The sequence below is a fragment of the Rhineura floridana genome, chromosome 2 (genome assembly GCF_030035675.1).
Source record: "Rhineura floridana isolate rRhiFlo1 chromosome 2, rRhiFlo1.hap2, whole genome shotgun sequence".
NCBI classification, from domain to species: Eukaryota; Metazoa; Chordata; class Lepidosauria; order Squamata; family Rhineuridae; genus Rhineura; species Rhineura floridana.
The window spans coordinates 100,157,883-100,178,216 of NC_084481.1; the positions used below are offsets into that span (position 1 = coordinate 100,157,883).

Sequence of the window (20,334 nt, forward strand, 5' to 3'; positions counted from 1 at the left end):
GGCACTTGGAGGAGGCTTTTGTGATCAGTGAAACCTACCTTTTTGTTTTAAAATGGATTTTTTCCTGCTTTCCTGTGCTTTTACTGGTTTGATTATAGTGTGCTGATTTGCAACTTTCTCTTTCTGCTGATGTGCAGTTTTGGTTTTGCTGTGTGATTGTGATTGGTTTATTATTTGAACTTAGTTGCAAGCTGCTATGAATTATTTTAGAAAAGACGCAGGATGAACAAAAAATAAAGTAAAATGAGGATAGAATAATAAAAAGTTTCCTTCCTTTCTATCCTGTTGTGTCTTTCCATGTTTGACAGCACATCTCCAGCAAAGGTGCATATACAGCACATCTCCCATTATCTGATGCTCAATTATCCAGTCTTCTTGCTGTGAATCAATTGAAAGGGGAACAGCAATAGCTGGTGACGTGACAAATGGAGTATAGCCTCACTTCAGTGGTTTATGTCAGCAGGACATTAGTCCTGCTGATCTTTTTTCTCTGTGCAGTGTTTTTTAATAATGATTTTTTAAAATACTGTTGCTACTGAAAGTGCCCAATTAAGTGATATCCCAGGAAACTAACATCCTCTGCTGATCCACCTGTTAAGCAGAGCACACAAAGAGTCAATACAAATAGCAGAGTGAGCTTCTCTCCATGGACTTGTATCATTTTTTAAAAAAACTTTTGTAGTGCAAATAATCATAAAGAAAAAAACAATCAATATTATGAGAAATATAAGTCATGTTTGATTCTCTACTCCATTCTTAGCTATATATATATGGTTGTATCCAGTGGTGTGCTAAGTCAGGGTCCCATCGGCGCAAGGATTGCTGCTAGTGCAACGGGACTTCCCTCTGTACCCCCACCCCACCCCATAAATCTGTTCTGGGGGTTCCCTCAATGCTGCAGAGCAGATTTGGGGGGGACACAGGATCTGGTGCTGGTTAGAGTAGCAGGCTAGAAAAAGAAAATTAAGGGATGCCCAGAGCAGGCATCAATTGTGGTCCCTGCCAAGACAATGGGGCCCTTGCAACTGCCCAATAATGGTAGGTGCTGATCCCAGGCCAGAAATGTAATCACTGAAGTCTTAATGGAACATGCAGCTCCCATGGAGCCAACAAGTATATCCCATATTTATCCCATCTAGTTAATATTTCTGAAAACCTGACTATGAATGCCATAAAAGAAATCGCTTTGCAGGCTATCTATCCTTGCATAAATTTGATCCTGAAATCCAACAAGTAAATATTCTGGCCTGCCTCCTCTGTATAGTACTGTATTACATGATGTTCATAAGAACATAAATTGGAGGACTGCATGCATGGTTTCCATGTATCCAGAAACAACTTTGTTCACTGCTAGACCACATGGCTAACAGGGAACCATTGTGAGATAACACGGACTGAGCACAGCAGACTGAACAGATTCCTATTTTGCAGGTGTCAATATTTCAAGCAAAAGCTACAGTTCTCACACTCTGGGTTATGCATAGCAGTACCTAACTGGCAATGTGGTAAACTGTCATGAGAGCTGGCATGGTATCATGGTGAGAATGTCAGACTAGAACAGTGATTCTCAAACGGTGTGCCCAGGCACACTGGTGCGCCCTAAGAGGTGGCTAGATGTGCCTCAAATATTATGAAAGTATATTTTAAAGATGAGAAGAAACCCATTTGTATAGGGTAAGTAATAGTTTTCTATAGTTTATTTTTATTCATAGTTTAAAATACATTAATATATTTTTAATTTTGTACACGAAGTGCGCCAGAAAATTTTTATATGTTTTACAGTGCGCCACGAACCAAAAAAGTTTGAGAACCACTGGACTAGAACTAGAGAGACTCAGGTTCAAATCCCCACTTCGCCATAAAGGTCACTGGGTGACCTTGGTCCAGTCACTCTCATAAACGGGTGTTTAGAGGATAAAATGAGGAGCGGGAGAACTGTTTGACCCCTTGTATGAAAATTGCATATAAATGTTAAAATATAATCTGTTGCCATGCCCTCACATGGGAGTGTATTTAAGAACCTTTGTACACATTGTGCAGTAACAAGTCTTTAAGTTGCATCTTGAGTGCCTGTAGCAGGCTAAACAGAGTGTCCCACTCTTGAATAGAGTCCCTCATGGAAATGATCTTTTTTCAGTAAAAAGAGACAGACCCTCCCAACTCATTTTGTATTTGAAAGGTAAGACTTCACCACCACCAGTGAAAAGTCTTAGAATCCCCCCCCCACTGAACATTAATTTGATATTTGGGGTGGGCAATTTCATTTCAACTCCCATGAAATGCTAAAAAAAGCTGGGTGATATATTTTGGCCCACCACTATTTGAAACGTAGCCCTCCTGATTCTAGTAATATGTTCCCCCAAACATTTTTATATTTAATTTTGTTCATTTCTGGGAGTGGGGTAGCTTTGTCCTACATGTTTGATTTCTGAAAAAGAAACAGGGATATATTTCACATTAATGTTCCCACCCTAAACATATTTTTTCTGAAGTAAGTCCTATTGGCTTTCAAGTAAGCAATCATGTTTTCATTTCCAGTTTATAATTTAGTTATAATTTGTATGTGAAAAGTGCCTTTTCTTCAAGCACCTGACAGCGGTCCAGCAATAGGGGGGCTGTGCAAAGAGGGGTAAGCTCCCCTCGCCCCTTCTTTGGCATCACTATGGATGCTTTTTAAAAACAACAACACAAACTCAACTGGCTCTGTTGATTGCAATCAATTAATAAGAATTATTAACCCTCAGTTTAGAGGAATTCAGTTAATTGGAATGCCTGCAACTAGTGCTGACAAAGAAATGCAACAATCCCCAGGAACTGGGATTCAGGAGCTGTTGATTCAATATTTTGCTTGACTTACAAATTTGTTGTTGTCAGACTTGGTTTAAAGATGACTACAAAGAGCAGAATAGGTCTATTACGGTAGCCTGCTGTTATGGCCAAAGGGGACAGATGCTATACAAATATTAAATATTTGGCAGAGGAAACTGAAGTGGGGAGGCGGAAGGACTCAACAGGACACAGGAGGACCCACGGGTTCCTTCTGTCCCTGGACCAGGAAGATAAACAAAGCCTGATCTTGCTGAGATAATAAAAGATGTGGTTATGTTTGCACTGAAGCAAAGAAGACTGGCTGTCAGCCTGGTGCATATACTGTATGCTTCCCAATCCCACTAGCTGTGAATTGCCTGAGTGCGCTTGTGCATCTGAGTGTAACATCTGTGACATCATGAGGATGTTCTTTAGGAGACCAAGTCACAACTCTGATCCCTCAGAGGTCAAAGGGCTACAAGGGCTCTTGCCAAGCAAAGGCTCTTGTCATAGCTGCTAACTTTTCACAAATGAAACAGGGACACACTTATGTAGTCTTGTTGTTCCCACTCACTCACCCACACCACTACAGAAATATATTGTCTGTTTGCTATATGTTTTATTCACTTGCTTTGCAACTGAATCATAGAATTGGATGGGACAAAAGAGGTCATCTAGTCTAGCCCCCTGCCAATACAGGACATCCACTACAACAATATCCCTAATATGTGGCTGGCTATCCAGACTCTACTTAAAACCTCTAATGAAGAAATAACTCATACTGTACTAGCTACTGAAGCAGAGCCTGTAAAGTAACCATTAAGAGTTGCCTTTTCAAAAACAAGTAAATAGGGCAGGGATGGAGAGCTCAGGGGCTGATTGTGACCTCCAGGCCTCTGACCTGAGGGGCTCTCCCTGGCCCACATTTCTTTTCTTTATGTCACATTCCTCATGAGCTCTGTTCCATTCCCTTTTTGAATGCTTTTGTCTAGTTGGAATGTCATTGACCTGTGCTAATGCCACTGGCTTCCTTGGATGTAGAAAGAGGGGTGTGTGTGTGTGAGAGAGAGACAGAGACAGAGACAGAGAGAGAGAAACATCTGACTTGTACATGACTGAAATGTCATTTACTGTACAAAGGTAAAAGTCACATCCATTGCTTCTCCCGCTTTTGCTTCTGGTCATGCTTACCACTGGTATGCCTCTCCTGGAAGATCGCCCACCATGGAGTGTGGCTGAAAGAGACGTCCAACTACACATCAGGCAAGGGAAATAATTAAAATTTGATGCCCCAACCAACGTACATGAGCAGACGCACTTTCCATTAGCACAACGCCACTGCTGTAGAATCATTTCAACAACCCACTCACAATGACATTGACTACCTGACTATGTAGTTACGGGGAATGGAAGGAAAGCAATATGCGATACCATTTTGTAGACTACGTAAAGGCACATCTCCCCCATTCAAAAAGAGATTTGGAGGAGAGTGTGTGTGTGTACACGTGTGTGCACGCCACAAGCTTACCAATTTTTAAAAAGCCATTCCCAGTACATCCTTCAAAATCAAAATAAGCAGAAAATAGGAATTTCCAGAACATGAGAAAAAAGGGAAATAGTGAGAGTGTATGAACATTGCCAAATGAGAGGATGAAAGAGGAACCAGACTGGAATTAGATACATAGAGATGCAAATGTAGAGATAATGTCCGCAATTTAAATAGAAGTACAGTACATTTCACCATAGTGGGGAAGACTGGGACCAAATGACCTGTGTGCCTGCTCAGTCTGCTGTCCATATGCTAACTTGTGGATGGAGGCGAGTTAACCCTTTTCCCTGAACCAGAGCCTGGCCTCTGATCCAAATTGTGACGTCCAAGCTGCTATTACATGTGGAAAGATAGATACCCTTATTGTCACTATCTCCCCCACCCCCTTTTAAAAAATGATGTGGCTAATAGCTTCCAGAGCAGTGGTGTCCAACTGTTCTTTCATACTTGCCAAAATTGTAGTGAATGGATTAACATTTTGGCCACATGACTGTGTTTTTGAGGGTTGAAAAATACACAATAATGTTTTGAATTATTTATTGATAGAATTAGTGAGAAATCTGGCATACTGTTTCATTAAGTAGTGCAAGGAAATCAAACATAAAATCAGTTAGACTACATCTCATCTCCATCTCCAAATTTTTGTCCAATATCCACGACCTATATTTTCATGTCACCATTTTAACCACAGAAAAAGTTGATTCGCAGAGCCATGTTGAACCAAAAATTGAAAACAGTTTTGGAATAACTGTATTTAGAACCATGAACTCATTTCAGTTTAAAATATGAGTCCACATCGTAACAATCAGATCCCCTTTCAGATGTTGAGTTCTTTGAAGTAAAATCGCATGCGTCTCGAAAAGGTCCTCTCCAAAGAAAGAAGCCTTATAAGCTCTTGAGATAGTTGAGAACTGTAGATGACAAAGTGAAATGGATCTTGCATGAATTCAAAAAACAATTCTGTACTTTTCAAAATTGGAAAAGCGATTAGGACTCAAGGACGAGTCTGTGATTGTTAAGGGCAGAGGGTTGAACTGGTACATCTGTAAAATATTTTTATTAAAAATATTATTTACAAAATAGGTAGCAGAAGTAAAGGACTACCTTACCACAGGTCAATAGTCATTTCGCCACATGTGGTGAGTGGCAAGTGACTGTGTTGGACACCAAGGCTGCAGAGGATGCTATGAACTGAAGCTGTGGGGTGCGTGTGTGTGTGAGAGAGAGAGAGTGGGTGAGAGAGAGAATTAATACCCCCTCCTTCAGTGCTATGGTCCCAGTCCAAAACAGCACCCCAACAGCTGCTTTTAATAAAGTAAAAGGATGCTAAGTTAGATTGGCTCTATTAGGGAGAAAATACTTATTTGTTCACAACAGCCCTTTGAGATTTAGATTAACCCTCTTCTTTCCCCATCACTGCTGCTCCCATCAAAGTCAGAGTCTGCCGTATGTGTCTGCTTCAAAGTAGAACTGTTGGAAGATCAGGTGTAATCAGCAGCGGTGGTTGGTGTATTGAGCCCAGGAACTGCTCTTTCAACCAGGTTACGGTAAATTATAAATTCATAACACTGACCTCTGTTCTGGAAACTTATTGTTCTTATTTCTTATGCTGTGTATGCAGCAGTGGTAGTAAATTGAGAGCAAAATCCCGTAGTCAACCAATCCATCCATATTTTAATACTTTATAAGAATGCCACTCAGTTCATGTCAACCATTTTAAATGAACTTCAGGTCATTTTTTTTTTTTGGCTGAGTTCAAATGTTAACCACGTAAAAATTTAATTCCCATTGTGACGTAAGAGTACTTTGATCACTAGTCAGGAGTGGTGGTAGCACCTGAATAGTTAGATTTGTTATTCATACAAATAGGAGAGAAAACTTGCCATAAGCTTGGAATCAAATGACCTGTGGTGTATGGCTTGCTTCTACCATGTTTCATTAATAAAAGTTAAAATAAAAGTCAAAAATACAAGGAGTGCCTAGCAGCATAGCTTGCATTTTTCCTGGCAATTCCATTTGCGGGTTTGAATTTGAAAATCAGGGTAATTCCAGACAGACGTTTATTGTGGCATTGCTGATGGTCATGCCCACAGGGGTTTTGCAGCATTCACACAACAATTGTTAAAAAGAAACCTATTTCCACAGATTTGCCACATGCCCAGTTTGGAGGAGATTTTACATCTCAAAGGCCCAAATAACTTGGCATCCTTAGTGCTATGCACTTTGACTTGGGGGAGCCAGGCATATATTTGTTTTATTTATTTAATAAAATTTATATACCGCTTGATTGCAAAAAACAAACAAACCTCTAAGTGGTGTACTAAGCAGTGTGCTATTCTGTCTTAGGCAGCAGAATGTCTTGATGAGAAAACAAGAGGAGTAATCTCCTGAGTTTGCTTAACTTAATATGTAACACAACTGGGGAATCATCCATAGCATAGATTACACTGAAAAGCCATGCTATCTGTTACTGCTTCCAGATGAGGCATTTATTGTGGATTCACCATGTCTTGTTCGCTCACATATTACAGAGGGTCCAGATGATGTAGTCTGCTTCCAGATGAGGAGCTCATAATATTATTTATTCATTAATCTTCCACTGTGAGCTCTGTGCAGCATTGCATTTGACTTTCCTGTCTGCTGGGAGTTTCACATTTTTTGTGTGTGTGAACATCATGTAATGTTCTGCCCACATTAGTGAGTGTGATGTAGTCCTGTGGATGGGGAAGGGTACAATTCAGCTGAGCAATGTTTTTTACATTTTATCTTTTTGAAAGAAATGAATCAAGCTTCCATCCATACTTCTCTCTGCCCGTTCTTCCCCCTGCCCAGTTAGCCCAGCTGAGCCACCTGCTGGCAGAACTCCTGGCTGATCAGCCTGCATTCCAAGGGCATCTGATAATTACAAAAAGGCAGCTACAATTACTTCCAGACAAGGTGTTTATAGTGGAATTGCCATGTCACATTTTACAGGGGGTTCAGACAATGCGGTCGTCCTGTTGTGATCAGTCCCTGGTTTCTCTGCAATTCTGGGAAGGAACATTGCAAATGTGTGGATGGTACACAGCATGATGTTCAACACACAAAAAGCACAAAACTCCTGGCAATGTGGAAAGTCCATTGCAATTCTGCATGTGGAAGAAGAGCAATGAATGCATAGGAGCTGCCTGTTGAGAAGCCACTTAGGATACCATTCATCTGCATTGCCAGAAGAATATAGAAATTGTCAAATCAGAGGTATAAACAGATATATTATTTTTGTGGGGTGTCATTGACAATGGGCTGAATGGGGAAAGCACAAAATGAAAAGGCAACTTGGGTAACTGAGGTGTAAATATAATAATAGATGTTCTTTTAAATATCCCACAAAATATGGGAATCCATTTTGTGGTAGCGGTGCATGAAATTGAACACTGATCCTAAAGCTGCATTTGATACAGATATGATAATTTCACTGATGGTATTAATATGTTGTTTGAGCTTGGGTTTCATAATGCCAATTTACTTAATGCTGTTATTTCACGTCTCATGTAATCCATGGCCGGCATACACTAAATATTTTTTTCAAAATATTTTTTGTTGTTAAGCAACAGGAAAAGTAAAGTAATGGAATCAAGTACAGTTGTATGCTAACTTCAAATGTATTGGAATAAAAATCAGGAAATTTAACAGTTAAAAATGATTTAGAATTAGGTATGCTTATACTACAGTTTTGTTTGAACAGAAAACATTGATTGTTTATTAATGTAAATGTTATCACAGGTAAATTGAAATGTACTTTAAAAATAAATTTACAGGGGGAAAATGAAAAGAAAAATAGATTAAAAATAAGATTCTGCTAATGAAATTGTATTTTAACTCTAAGTTAAGAATAAACGAATGTGTTATACACACATGTCTATATCTAACTTTTAGATTTGTTTGGAATTAATGGTTTGTGTGCTGCTTCTACAAATAACTGTTCTTTGGTGGCATTGTTTTTTAATCACTTTGAATTTTATATGCTTATTGGATGCAGGAAGAGCCTGAATTGATATTTATAAGAACAGATATTCCGTACTGAGCAGCTAATTAAGCAATGAAGGAAAAATTTGGTTCCGTTTGCACTTTAATACGAGCCGACCTAATTTGCACTTCCGGGGGAAAAAATTTGCAAACACAGCTATCCTTTGAAATCTGCACTTCTCAAAATTTGTGATGCATGCAGTTCTTCAACCAAAAATGTGTACAAAATACATATATTAGGGAAAGTGTGCATAAATGTTTATATAAGTAAAAATAACATAACATGCATTATAGGGGAAACTGCTTTTGCAAAATATGCATGTTAGGTAAAATTACATATAAAAATGTATATATTAGGAGAAATTTGCACCAAATGCTGACAAATTTTCATAAACCTTTAAAAAAAGTACATATACTGATGCAGAAATGTGGTGAACTAAACTTAAAATTGGACAAATGAGAAACTGAGAGAAGTTGAAGTGGATACATGTTTCTATCCGTACAACTAGATCTCCAGCTACAAAAGAGCCTCCAAAAATATTCCAGCTATAGAGTTTGATCTCTCAAGAATTCTTCATGCCCAGATTACCCATCATGCCAGTTCTAACTAGCAATTAGATACGGCAGAGGCATTTCACATCACTTAAAACTGCTCCATGCAGCTCATTCCCCCCCCCCCCGAATGATGTGTCCTTTTCGTGCTGGAGTCTTGGAATCAGCATAAGATCAGATTCTCTCCCAACTCTGTCTGTTTCTCTTTCAGTCCAGGCAAAGCCGACAGAGTTTCCTGCCTTCAAGAACAGCAGCGAAGGCAGCACAGCTGTGGAGCCAGGTAAGAATATGGAAGGGCAGGCTAAGCCCGTTTATTGGTAGAGAGACATACTCACTGTTCTGCTGATTCCAGTGCATCTCCACCTGTCTTTTCTGAAAATGGGGGCACATGACACTAGTCAAACCAACAGCTTGGAAAAATTACTTTTTTTGAACTACAACTCCTATCAGCTCAATCCAGTGGCCATGCTGGCTGGGGCTGATGGGAGTTGTAGTTCAAAAAAGTAACTTTTCCAAGCTCTAACCCCACCCCTTTTTTCTGTAAAACCTGGTGGGATCAGCTCAAGTGGTTTTTTTCAAAAAAATTCAGCTTCAAACAGATTTCGCAACTGATTGGCAGAACAACCCATTGGTCCTCCAGGTGTGGCCAATGGAAACACTTTGCTGTAGGTGATTAGTGTGCTCACAGCCCTGTGGTGAGTTTCTCCAGGGCTTATTTGCATGGCCATTTTTATTGCTACTATTACTACTAGTAGTGTACATTTCTTCAGTATCAAAGTGCCGAATGCTGTGGGTGGTGACATGGTGAAGCTTTCTCTCTTCTGATGAACATATTGGCATCAGCTGTCAATCATCTCCTCATTCAAACTCACTTTTTGAAAGTTTACAATGATGAGAGACATCTAATGAGTGATCTATGCCTCTTCACTTCCTAGCCTCTCTATTCTCTAGGTCATAAGTTAATTTTGACCATGGGGCCCACTTCATATGGAAGGAGGGTGTATAAAAAATAGGGCCAGCTCTGTTCCTCACTACTTGCTAAAAATGTATGGTGCAGATCTGAGTCAGATATTAATGGGTAATCAATGGATAATCAAATTGCTGAGTTGCCGAGAACAGGTACATCAAAGAGGAAGAACAAACACTGGATTGCTTAGAGGAGGGCAAGGCAATTAGAATGTGTAGTAACTGATTTATCCTTTGAAGAAAACAATATCAGAAACAACTATTAGGAACAGGGTTTCTGTACATGGATCCTTGCCTCTGTCAGTGGCGACAGGTTCATGAAGGCATGGGCTTATTAGCAAGACACATTACATCACACGATAATATGCTAACTCTGTTGCAAATATCAGAAGCCTTAACTTCCAAATGAAGAGTGAGCCTGATATCCTGAAGTGAAGGGCTAATCTGTCAAGACCTGCAGGAATTATATTAGGAGTGGGTTAGCTTCTTCAGGAACATAGGGAGATGACGATGTAGAGATTTCAATGGGCACAACTTGCACCCCACTGCTTTGTTCTGGGAGATGGTGGAACATGCACAATTCAGAGTGGATAGCATGCAAAGACACAAGAGTCCATCTTTTATTTTGGAGTCTGGGTGTTCTTGTATCCAGCCCCTATAGCCTATCTGCAGACAAAGCAGAGGCAAGGTGGGGATGGGACCAGCTTACAATGGTCTCCAAGCTAAAAACTATTCATGACTGCCAATCAAGAAATGTGGTCTGCTTTCCCTTTTACAGATAGGGTTGTCCTAGGAAAAAGATCCCTCCATTTCCCAGGAATGCCACCTACATGTCTGAGTGTGTGCTATGGTGCCCCACTAGGAACATGGGCAGTTGCTATGCTGGAATTCCTCCCAGGGTGTGAAGCTTACCTCATCACTGGTTTTTGAGGTTACCTGAGCTTCATGCGCACTCACCTCAATGACATTTTCATCAAAGAGGCAGGAAGCTGTGTGGGCGGCAGCTTGCGTTGCACCCATCCCAGTGGTAAAGCAGAAGGTGGTTTTTTTTCTTTCTTTAGCAGTCTCTTCCTGAACTAGGGTAGCCACTTACGCCTCACAGAAAAAAAGGACATATATCACCAAAAAAGAGGACAGAAATTGACCTAAAATCTGTGTATGCTAATAGATGCAAATTGAGAAACAACTGGTATAATTTAAATATATCTCACCATTTGTGACCAGGTGAGCTGTGTTTCTGCTCAGTGTGCCATCCAGGTGCTACCTGTCAATGGGCAACTCCCAAGGACTCTGCTTTCCCTTCTTTTGGTTCTTTATTTTTAAATCAGACTCCTTCAAAGAGGAGACTGTTTTTTCCCAGCCTGCTGTGCTTCCGACATTGATGGACTACAGCTCCCATCATGTAGTGAAAAACATCTGAGGGGCACCAGATTGGGGAAGCCTCAAATAGAGGATTGTCCTCTGGCACCCTTTAAACAGAGGATTGACCTATGTAAAGTAGGATGTATGGTCACCTTATCCTGGACTCATTGGCTGAATCTGGCAATTTCCTATAGCAGCCTAAGGAAGGGTTCATTCTTCCCAGCATCCACATTGTCACTGACTACAATAGTCCTAGACCATACTGACAGCTAATCCACCTGTGAGCTTTGGGGTTATCATGATATTGTGCACGTCTTTGTGTTTTAATTCTGGAAGTACTGTAGATCTCTGAAAACAGTACAGAATCCAATAGTTCTTTCATGACTGTTCAATGCACACATACTTTTCTTCCATATTGGTTTCATGAGTGAAGGAGAAAGATGTTATCTGTGTGCACAGCTCCGAAGAAAACAAACAATGGCCCCTCCAAACAGCCATAAGCCAAGCTGCCTTTTTGCACCATGCTATAGTGAGAATGCCTCTTGGGCAGAAAATAAGTGGGTGGACCAGACTGTATTTCCTCAACTGTTGGATTCCGGTTGTCTCATTAGCTACAGTATCTGAAACCTCATATGGTTCATATATGCAATTGTATCACTTGATTTCTCATCACTTGGGCCTGGTCTACATGTAGAGCAGAAAGACGTGGTAATGTTTTGGAAGCCTCCTGAGGTGGTAGAATAGTGGTGCCAGGTCTCTAGATTTCACCTGTAGACTCTGGTTTTGGGGGGTCCTCCCCAGGTCTCTGGGTTAGTCATCCCAATCTCCAGATTTCTGACTGGTCAGGGGACATGACAATCAATCCACCCTCTCCCTTCAGAATTCCACCATCTTAGTCCACACCAAGCCTTGGATATTTAATATTATGGTTGGGTCTATGTGTGTTGTAGAATGAGGTGGGCAATCCTGACATGGCCGATTGCAGATGGGGATACCACTATTGATTGCTCTCCCACATTTTAAACTTCCTGCACATAGGGAAAGACTGCCTCTTTCCCCTGCAGCCCATCTTGGGTGTTAAGGTAAGCAAAGGGGACCCTTTTGGTAATTCTGCTACACTCAGAAGCTCAGGGTGGTGGCGGCCCAGAAGAGAGCATTCTCTGTGGCAGCCTCTAAGTTGTGGAATTGCCTTCCCTAAGAAGTGCGTGTGGCACCTTCACTACACAGTTTTCAATGAATGCTGAAGACACACCTTTTTTACCTGGCCTTTGACACCTGAGATGTATCTTTTATGACTGCAATTTGTTTTAAACTGTTTTTAAGGTAGTATTTTAAATGGTTGTAACCAGCCCTGGGACCTTAGGATGATGGGTGGGTAATAAATTCAAACCATCATCCAGACCTTTGCCTGCTGTGTTGGTTTTTCTGTTTGTAAAGGATTTGGTTTTGTGATGGTGTTTTTTTAATGCAGGAGAGCCTGCAGTCTGAGGTACAGTCCATTCAACCCCTTCACCTCCTATGTTGTTTTCCTGCATGTGTAAATTGTGCCTGAATAATTGGCAGCTGGGTGTATTGAACTGACTCAGTTGGGGGGGGGGGAGACACGGTGATGTGAGGGGATATGAGGTGATATGAAAGTTGTTTTGTTGTTTTTTGTCTGTAAGGAGCCTTCATACATTTGAGTCATCAAGTGATGAACATACATGTGTGAACCACCTCAATACAATTCATATGTGTTCTTCACATACATGCCAGATCTAAATTTCCAAAAGAAAACAAGGGTGTTGTGAGCAATTGAGTGTATGGGCTTTACCTTGCTGTTCTAGCACAATTGAAAGGTATCATATGTAGGCATACTGAGTCTTGTAGATATATTTTCCAGCTGTACATGCCCTTCTGTTTCTCCCTTCTACCACTGTGTGACTTCAGATCCATCTGTTCTCTGCATCTTTTCCACAGAAATTCGGAGGCTGCGTTTGGTGGATGGAGGAAGCAACTGTACTGGCAGGGTGGAGATCGACTATAATGGTACCTGGGGTACCGTATGTGATGACAACTGGGACCTGGCTGATGCTGGAGTTGTGTGCCAGCAGTTGGGTTGCGGTTGGGCTATTCGGTCTCTGAATGCCTCTTATTTCCAGAAAGGGACAGGCCCCATCTATTTGGATGAAGTGAAATGCTTGGGGAATGAGTCTTTTTTATGGGACTGTCCATCTGAGAGGAACCATGACTGTGGACACAAGGAAGATGCTGGTGTGATATGTTCAGGTCAGCACAGATATTTTTCTACGGGGATGCTTGCTTGCACACATGCGTGTTCATATGCATGTCTGTTTGTCTACTGGTACAGTCTACCCCAAGGATGGCCAGTTTCCTAATGGCCAATGACCAGGCCCACATGTCTAGACTGACATTGCCATACTAATACCTGGAGGTGCCACCAGATGTGCAAGGACAGGAGGGGAAGATGACAAGGTAGAAGTAGCCTGACATCCTTGCCTAGGCAGCTTCAATGAGGGCAGAAGTGCATTGTTTTCCTTCCCTCCTTTCCAAGACTGGCAACTGAGCATGAGAGAACATAAGAGCCCTGTTGGATCAAGCCAATGGCCCATCTAGTCCAGCATCCTGTTCTCACAGTGGCCAACCAGATGCCTGTGAGAGCAAGCTGAAGGGTTTCCACCCCTCGTTAAAGCAGGTCATAAGAAGTCAGGGCATTTTCAATCCTGCATCTTTCTTTTTTTGTCATTAATTTTTTTATTCAAATTTTCAAAGACAAAAAACAAAACAAAACAAAAATAATTAAACAATAAAATAAAATATTGACTTCCAATTTGTCGCAGGTCAGTTATAAGTCTACAATATATAACAATCCTGTCTCTAAAATTATATTATAAAATCACTTGCCTCCAATAGTTATCTTAATTAATCATCAAATCTCATAAACATTATTTTATACTTTCCACAAAAAGTCAAAGAGAGGTTTCAATTCCTTGAGAGATATATCTTTCAATTTTTCTCCAAATAAACATGTCGCTTAATCCATCTAATTCAAATCTGTTAGGTCCAATAATTTCAATAGCCATTCTTCCATTATCAATATTAATTCCATCTTCAATAATCCTGTTAAGTCCAGTAATTTCAGTAGCCATTCTTCTATTATCAGTATCCCATAATAATCTTGCTGTCATAGCCATAGTCATATAATAAGAGTCTGATGGGAATTTCTTTTATCACAAATATTTCCTCGCCATCAATTTTGAATATGTTGTTGAAGTATTGTTGTAAAGTCATATCTCTGTTCTTCTTTTTTACAAAATGCACTGGCTCATCTCTTAAGAATTTTTCCATTGTCACATATCTGTAGTTAATTCCATAGATTTTTTCTATGTCAAGCTCCATCACATCATTCCAGTGCAGAAAATTATCCAAGACATTGATAACTTTATCACTAATATCTTCATTAATTTCTTCAGAGACAACGTTGAATTCCAAACAGTAAACTTTATTTCTAACATCCGTAAACTCCAAATCTTTTTCCAATTTCACATTTGTCCCAGTCTCCAGGGTTTGTATCTTCCCTTTAATTTTTCTTTTCTCATCTCTAATCCCATCAAACTCCTCTCTCACAGAATCCCCTATTTCTTTAAGCTCCTGCGTCATTTTGCTAACTTCAATTTTCATCTCCTGTCTACCCTGTCTCAGGGTTTGTTTCGTTATCTCAATCTCACCCATTATTTTCTGAAACATAATTTCTTCCATGGTCTCAATCACTTTCCTGGTTGCCATTCTTAAAACCACAAAAACAAAAATTATTTCAGCCACAATTGGGTTAATATTCCAGGCTTGCTGACATCAGTGTAGACAGTACAGCCTGCCTTATCTCTTATATGTTCAGGAATACAAAACAATTTTAGTTCCCAGCATCAAAATAATTAGTGGCGTCGTGAACAAGCAGATTCGTCAAAATGAAATAGACCAAAAAGAAAATAGTCCCGGACATTTAATACTCCAAAGTTCATAAATCAAATTTATTTATTTTTCCCTCCTCGAAATAGAAATCCCTCTTCCGTTAGTATCTTTAGAATGCACTTCCAGGCCAGCTTTTTGCAATAAAAACAAAAATAAGCTTTTTTGATTTCTTTCCTCCTTAATTTCGTGAGTAAAAGAGAAAATTTATAACTCACCCAGAAGTTCTTTATAGCTGATTCATTGACAAATCTCTTTTTGGTGCAACAATTTAAACCAAGTGAAAAAAAAATAGAAAGAAGGATGCTTGCCTGTTATGGTCCGTTTTTCTTTGAAGAAAAGATAAACGTGTCGCTTAATCAGCTAGAGCTTGATGAAAGTCCGTCCGCATTGCTGGCTGAACTTTCTCTCATAAATTAATGAAATCCAGTCCTCCCAACAAAAACAGGCTTTGTGGTTAATCTCTGCGTTTCTCCCTGCCCGGGAGAAAATCTTTACCAGTCAAAAAGAACATTCTGACTGATTTTAAGCTGAAAAAGCTTCTTCTGAGACGAGAACTCGTCTCAAAAAGCAAGCACAGGCGAAGCCACCCTTCCCGGAAGTCCAATCCTGCATCTTTCTTGTCCGTCCTCTGAGTTTGGTGGAATAGCCAAGCACTGGCACAGAAAGGAATCAGTAAAAATAGAGATCAGGCCAGTGGACCTTCTAGTCCTGCATTATGTTCTCACAGTGACCAATCAGGTATCTATGGGAAGCCTGCAAGCAGGGTCTGGCTTGTGATTCCCAGCAACTGGTATTCAAAGGCATACTGCTTTTGACAGTGGACGTAGAACACAGCCATCATGGCCAGTAGGCACTGATAGCGTTATCCTCCATTAATTTACCTTATCCTCTTTTAAAGTCGTCTATTGTAGGAGGCAGTGTGCCTCTGAATACCAATTGCTGGGAATCAAAGGTGAGGAGAGTGCTCTTCTGCTCAGGTCCTGCTTGTAGGCTTCCAATAGGCATCTGGTTGGCCACTGTGAGAACAGGATGCTGGACAAATGGGCCCTTGGCCTGATCCAGCAGGGCTCTTATGTTCTCCTCTAGTGGTAGCAAATTTCATAGTGCTGCATGAAGAAATACTTTCTCTGAGACAGATGAAGACATCCAGAGGATCTCCTTTCTGTTTTTTAGTAATAATGTGTGAAACAAACTTTGTTTCCAAAAAAGCCACAGGGCCAGGCAAATAGTGCTAGTATTTTGACATTCATGTGTACAATGTTTCACATGTATCTTGCTTGAAAGACACATAACATTGTTCTTCATAATGCCTGGCTTGCAAACTAGGAGTTCAGTATGTATCAAGAGTGGGAAGATCTCCTGCATGGACCCATACATCCCATAGAATTTTCTCTTGGAATGTTTCCCATATGGCATATTATCATAAATTATGCTATTGCTAGGCACACTCAACCATGTTTTCACACATGACACCAAAAGTGCCTTTGAGCCACATGCTGTCATTTGATATTTTCACACCTAGTCAAAAAGCTATACCCCTGCTTTGGACTGGAGCTCATTTTCTAAATATGATAAGGAGATGAAGGCAGGAAAAATGCATTTTTTTTGTACACATGTGAACATTATTAATGTGGGACAGAAGAATGGAAGACAACAATCTTTATACCAAATGGACATCCTACCACTGTAGATTTTACATTTATGTGCCTATAGTCTCTACCTGGTCCACCATCATTTCTGAATGTTATGATTTAGAAAACAGAAGTGAGACAGTTTTAATTTGAAGATAAAATGTTCTGATCAGTGTGTGTCTTATTCAGTTAGCCTTATTCAGTAGGGATGGAAAGATCTGTCTGTTGTGGTTCTCTCAGTTTCTCATTTTTCCAATGTTAAAGTCAGTTCTCTACATTTCTACAGAGATCTGCAATTTTTTTTAAAAAAAATCCTCATGAAAATTATCCACCATTTTAGTGCACATTTCTCCAAATAAACACGTTTGTAGGCAGTTCTGACAAAGGTACACATTTTTGCAAGACATTTCTCATCATTCCATGCCTTTTTGCATGTTATGTTCACTCACGTATTCATTTTTAAGCACACTTTCCCCAATACATGCATTTTTGAAAATATGGTTTAGTGGGCGAACTGCATCCCAAAATTCTAATAAATGCGAATTTCAAAGGATGGCTGTGTTTCAGTTCTCATATTGTTTCAGAAAGTGCAAATTTGATAAATTCTGCTTGAAATGTGAACTGAATCTAAATTCTCACCCATCCCTAGTTATCAGATACAGGATCTGATCTCCTAGTGGGTTGTATCCAAAGCAGTGCTAAATCACAGTCCTGTCAGTGCAAGGATTTCCACTTGAACAATGGGACTTCCCCCCCTCTCCTCTCTCCACATGCCCCCTAAATCTGTTTTACGGGCTCCCCCAACTTTCCAGAGCAGACATGGGGAAAAGTTCTGCTTGCAAGCAGAAATCTGCATGCTGATAGAACACTCTAGTTGAATACCAGTTCTTAGTGTCACCTGTGAAAATGCTGTCAGGATACCAGATATAGCTCTTGCCTACAAGAAAACAAAATCTCACCAGTTCATTAGTCCTGATCAAGCAGCATATCCGGTGTTAGTAGATCTACACTGGCTACCAGTTGCTTACCGAGCCCAATTCAAGGTGTTGGTGTTGACCTTTAATGCCCTATACGGTTTCGGCCCAGTTTATCTGAAGGAGCGCCTCCAGCATCATCAGTTATGCCGCCTGACGAGATCAGCCACACAAAACCTTCTCTCAGTCCCGCCAGTTAAAACTGCTAGACTGGTGCGGACTAGAGAGAGAGCATTTTCAATTGTGGCTCCCACCCTCTGGAATTCCCTGCCTTCTGACCTTCGCCATGACCCCTCCCTGATGGGGTTCCGCCGGGCATTGAAGACCTGGCTATTCAGGCAGGCCTACAGGATCTCTGGAGTGTATTAATTTTTATGCTGTTATTAACTGGAAGGGGTTTTTTAGACTATTCATTGATTGTGGTTCTTTTATATTGTATTTTATTGTGTAATGTACGTCGCCTAGAGTGGCCGTTAATTCGGCCAGATAGGCAACTCATAAATAAAATTGTATTATTATTATTATTATTATTATAAGACTGGCATTTTCCTAGCTGTTCTATCTTTGCTGATTCTACCTACTTTTCTCTCCCCCCCCCCCTTACCACCTCCTCCATAGAGCACCAGGAGTGGCGGCTGTCAGGAGGACTAGATGCTTGTGCTGGCCGAGTGGAGGTTTATTACCAGGGCACCTGGAACACTGTGTGTGATGGTAACTGGTACCAGAATGAGGCTAATGTGCTCTGTCACTCATTGAGCTGCAGTGATAAGGCCTTGACCGCAAGAGTGCCTTTCAACCACACATTGCTGGGCAAGATGTATTATGCATGTTCCGGAAATGAAAACTCACTCAATGATTGTGATTGGCGCTATAACAATGCCAATCTGTGTGCCCAGTTCACAGCTGCTGGTGTTATATGCAATGGTAATAATTGACACCAATAGGTGTCTACATTGTGTCTTTTCTTTCTCTTTTCCTGTCTCTGGTATAGATTTCAAGTAGATAATGTTGGAGACAGGTAAGGGTGGGGGACAAATCTGTTTCAGTTTGCATTTAAAGGCAAATTTGAACTTTCCAAAACAGTATGTGACCCATAACACAGCTGCCCTTTGAAATTTGCATTCCCCCCAATTTTGCAATTCAGTTCTCCAGCCAAATGTTTACAAAAAAAGCATATATTAAAGTGTGCAATGCATATATTCATGAAAATAACATACAAATATGTATACAGGGGAAACTATACAAAAATGTGTATATTAGGAGAAATTTGGACTAACACGCTAATGAATTTTCATGAGGCCTTTATTTAAAAAATAAATAAATCATAGTCTGATATGGACTTATGACTGGAAAAATGAGAAACTGAAATTGGCAGATTTGCCCATCACTAAAGACAGGACACTTGGTCCACAAATTTTCACCTCCACCACCTGTTTGGAGCTTCCCTACCACCACCACCTGCCTTCAAAGATCAAAGGCTTTTCTGAATGTTTGCCTTGCCAAACATTAATCTCCATTTAACACATTCTCACCTGTGGGTTGTCTGCAGAAGATGAAGCCAATAGATCCCATGGTGAAAAGCATTCTAGAGTGAAGGGCCAGATTTCGATCAGTATCCAGCTGAAAGGAAGACAGAAATCCCACCTTGAGCCTGGGATTCTGCTGCAGGCATAACCAATCGTGTTGTGGGCCGCGGTATTGGTTCCCCTTTCTATTGCCATTTCAAAAAGTGACGCAAGTGGTCCCATGAGGCAGTGGGATCAGTGGATGGTTCCTATTTTCTTCCCTCTTCATTCTTGGGCAAATGTGGAATTCTTAATAAGCATTTTTAAAAGAATGGTCAATTTAGGACACAATGACCAGACAACCAAACCCCACCCACCCCACATCTGTCCAAGTATAAACCAACTTGTGATGGCATAAAGATGTACATCAAATACAGGATGTAGGAGGGAAAGTAGACAATCACAGGCAAAACCTTGTGAAGCAAAACCATTAGATAATATAATCTGAACAGTCTGTACTGCAAAAACAAGAAGTCTTGCGGCACCTTATTTATTACAGCATAAGCGTTCATGGACTCAAGCCCATTTTGTTAGATGCATGAAGAGAAATCTTAGCTGGCAGATATCTAAAGAAGAACAATTGTAAGGTGGGGGTTGAATAGCAATGAGATGCAAAAATTATACTGAGTGATAATTAGAGCTTAAATATATATATACACACATTTAAACCTTTACAGAAGCAGATTGTTGATCATTGCTGCGATGATTGTAAAACACCCCTGTAGTGGAGTAGGAACTATTCACAAAAAACAGTCACAGATAGCACAGATAGCCTGGCGTCAGTAAGCCAACTTTCGGAGCCACGTTGCACACTCCTAATGATGCATGCTACAACAGATGGACAGTGTACTCATTATCAAGAGAAATGGAAAACTGTACAGGGGAATTAAGTAAAGGGGGGAGGGGAAGCCATCAAGATTCCAAATCTCCTGACCATTTCCAGAAAATACTGG

General features: G+C 40.5%; 1 protein-coding gene across 3 annotated transcripts in view; it reads left to right on the forward strand.

Moving 5' to 3' along the window:
• Nucleotides 1–20,334, forward strand: part of CD6 (CD6 molecule) — a 46,721-nt gene that overhangs the window by 11,400 nt on the left and 14,987 nt on the right. For 2 of the 3 annotated variants that reach the window (XM_061613059.1, XM_061613058.1), the window contains exons 2-4: nucleotides 9,126–9,194; nucleotides 13,202–13,510; nucleotides 18,435–18,740. In XM_061613059.1, the coding sequence (XP_061469043.1) occupies nucleotides 9,126–9,194; nucleotides 13,202–13,510; nucleotides 18,435–18,740 (684 nt within the window). The remainder of the gene's footprint in view (nucleotides 1–9,125; nucleotides 9,195–13,201; nucleotides 13,511–18,434; nucleotides 18,741–20,334) is intronic. The other variant, XM_061613060.1, reaches the window with a different exon arrangement.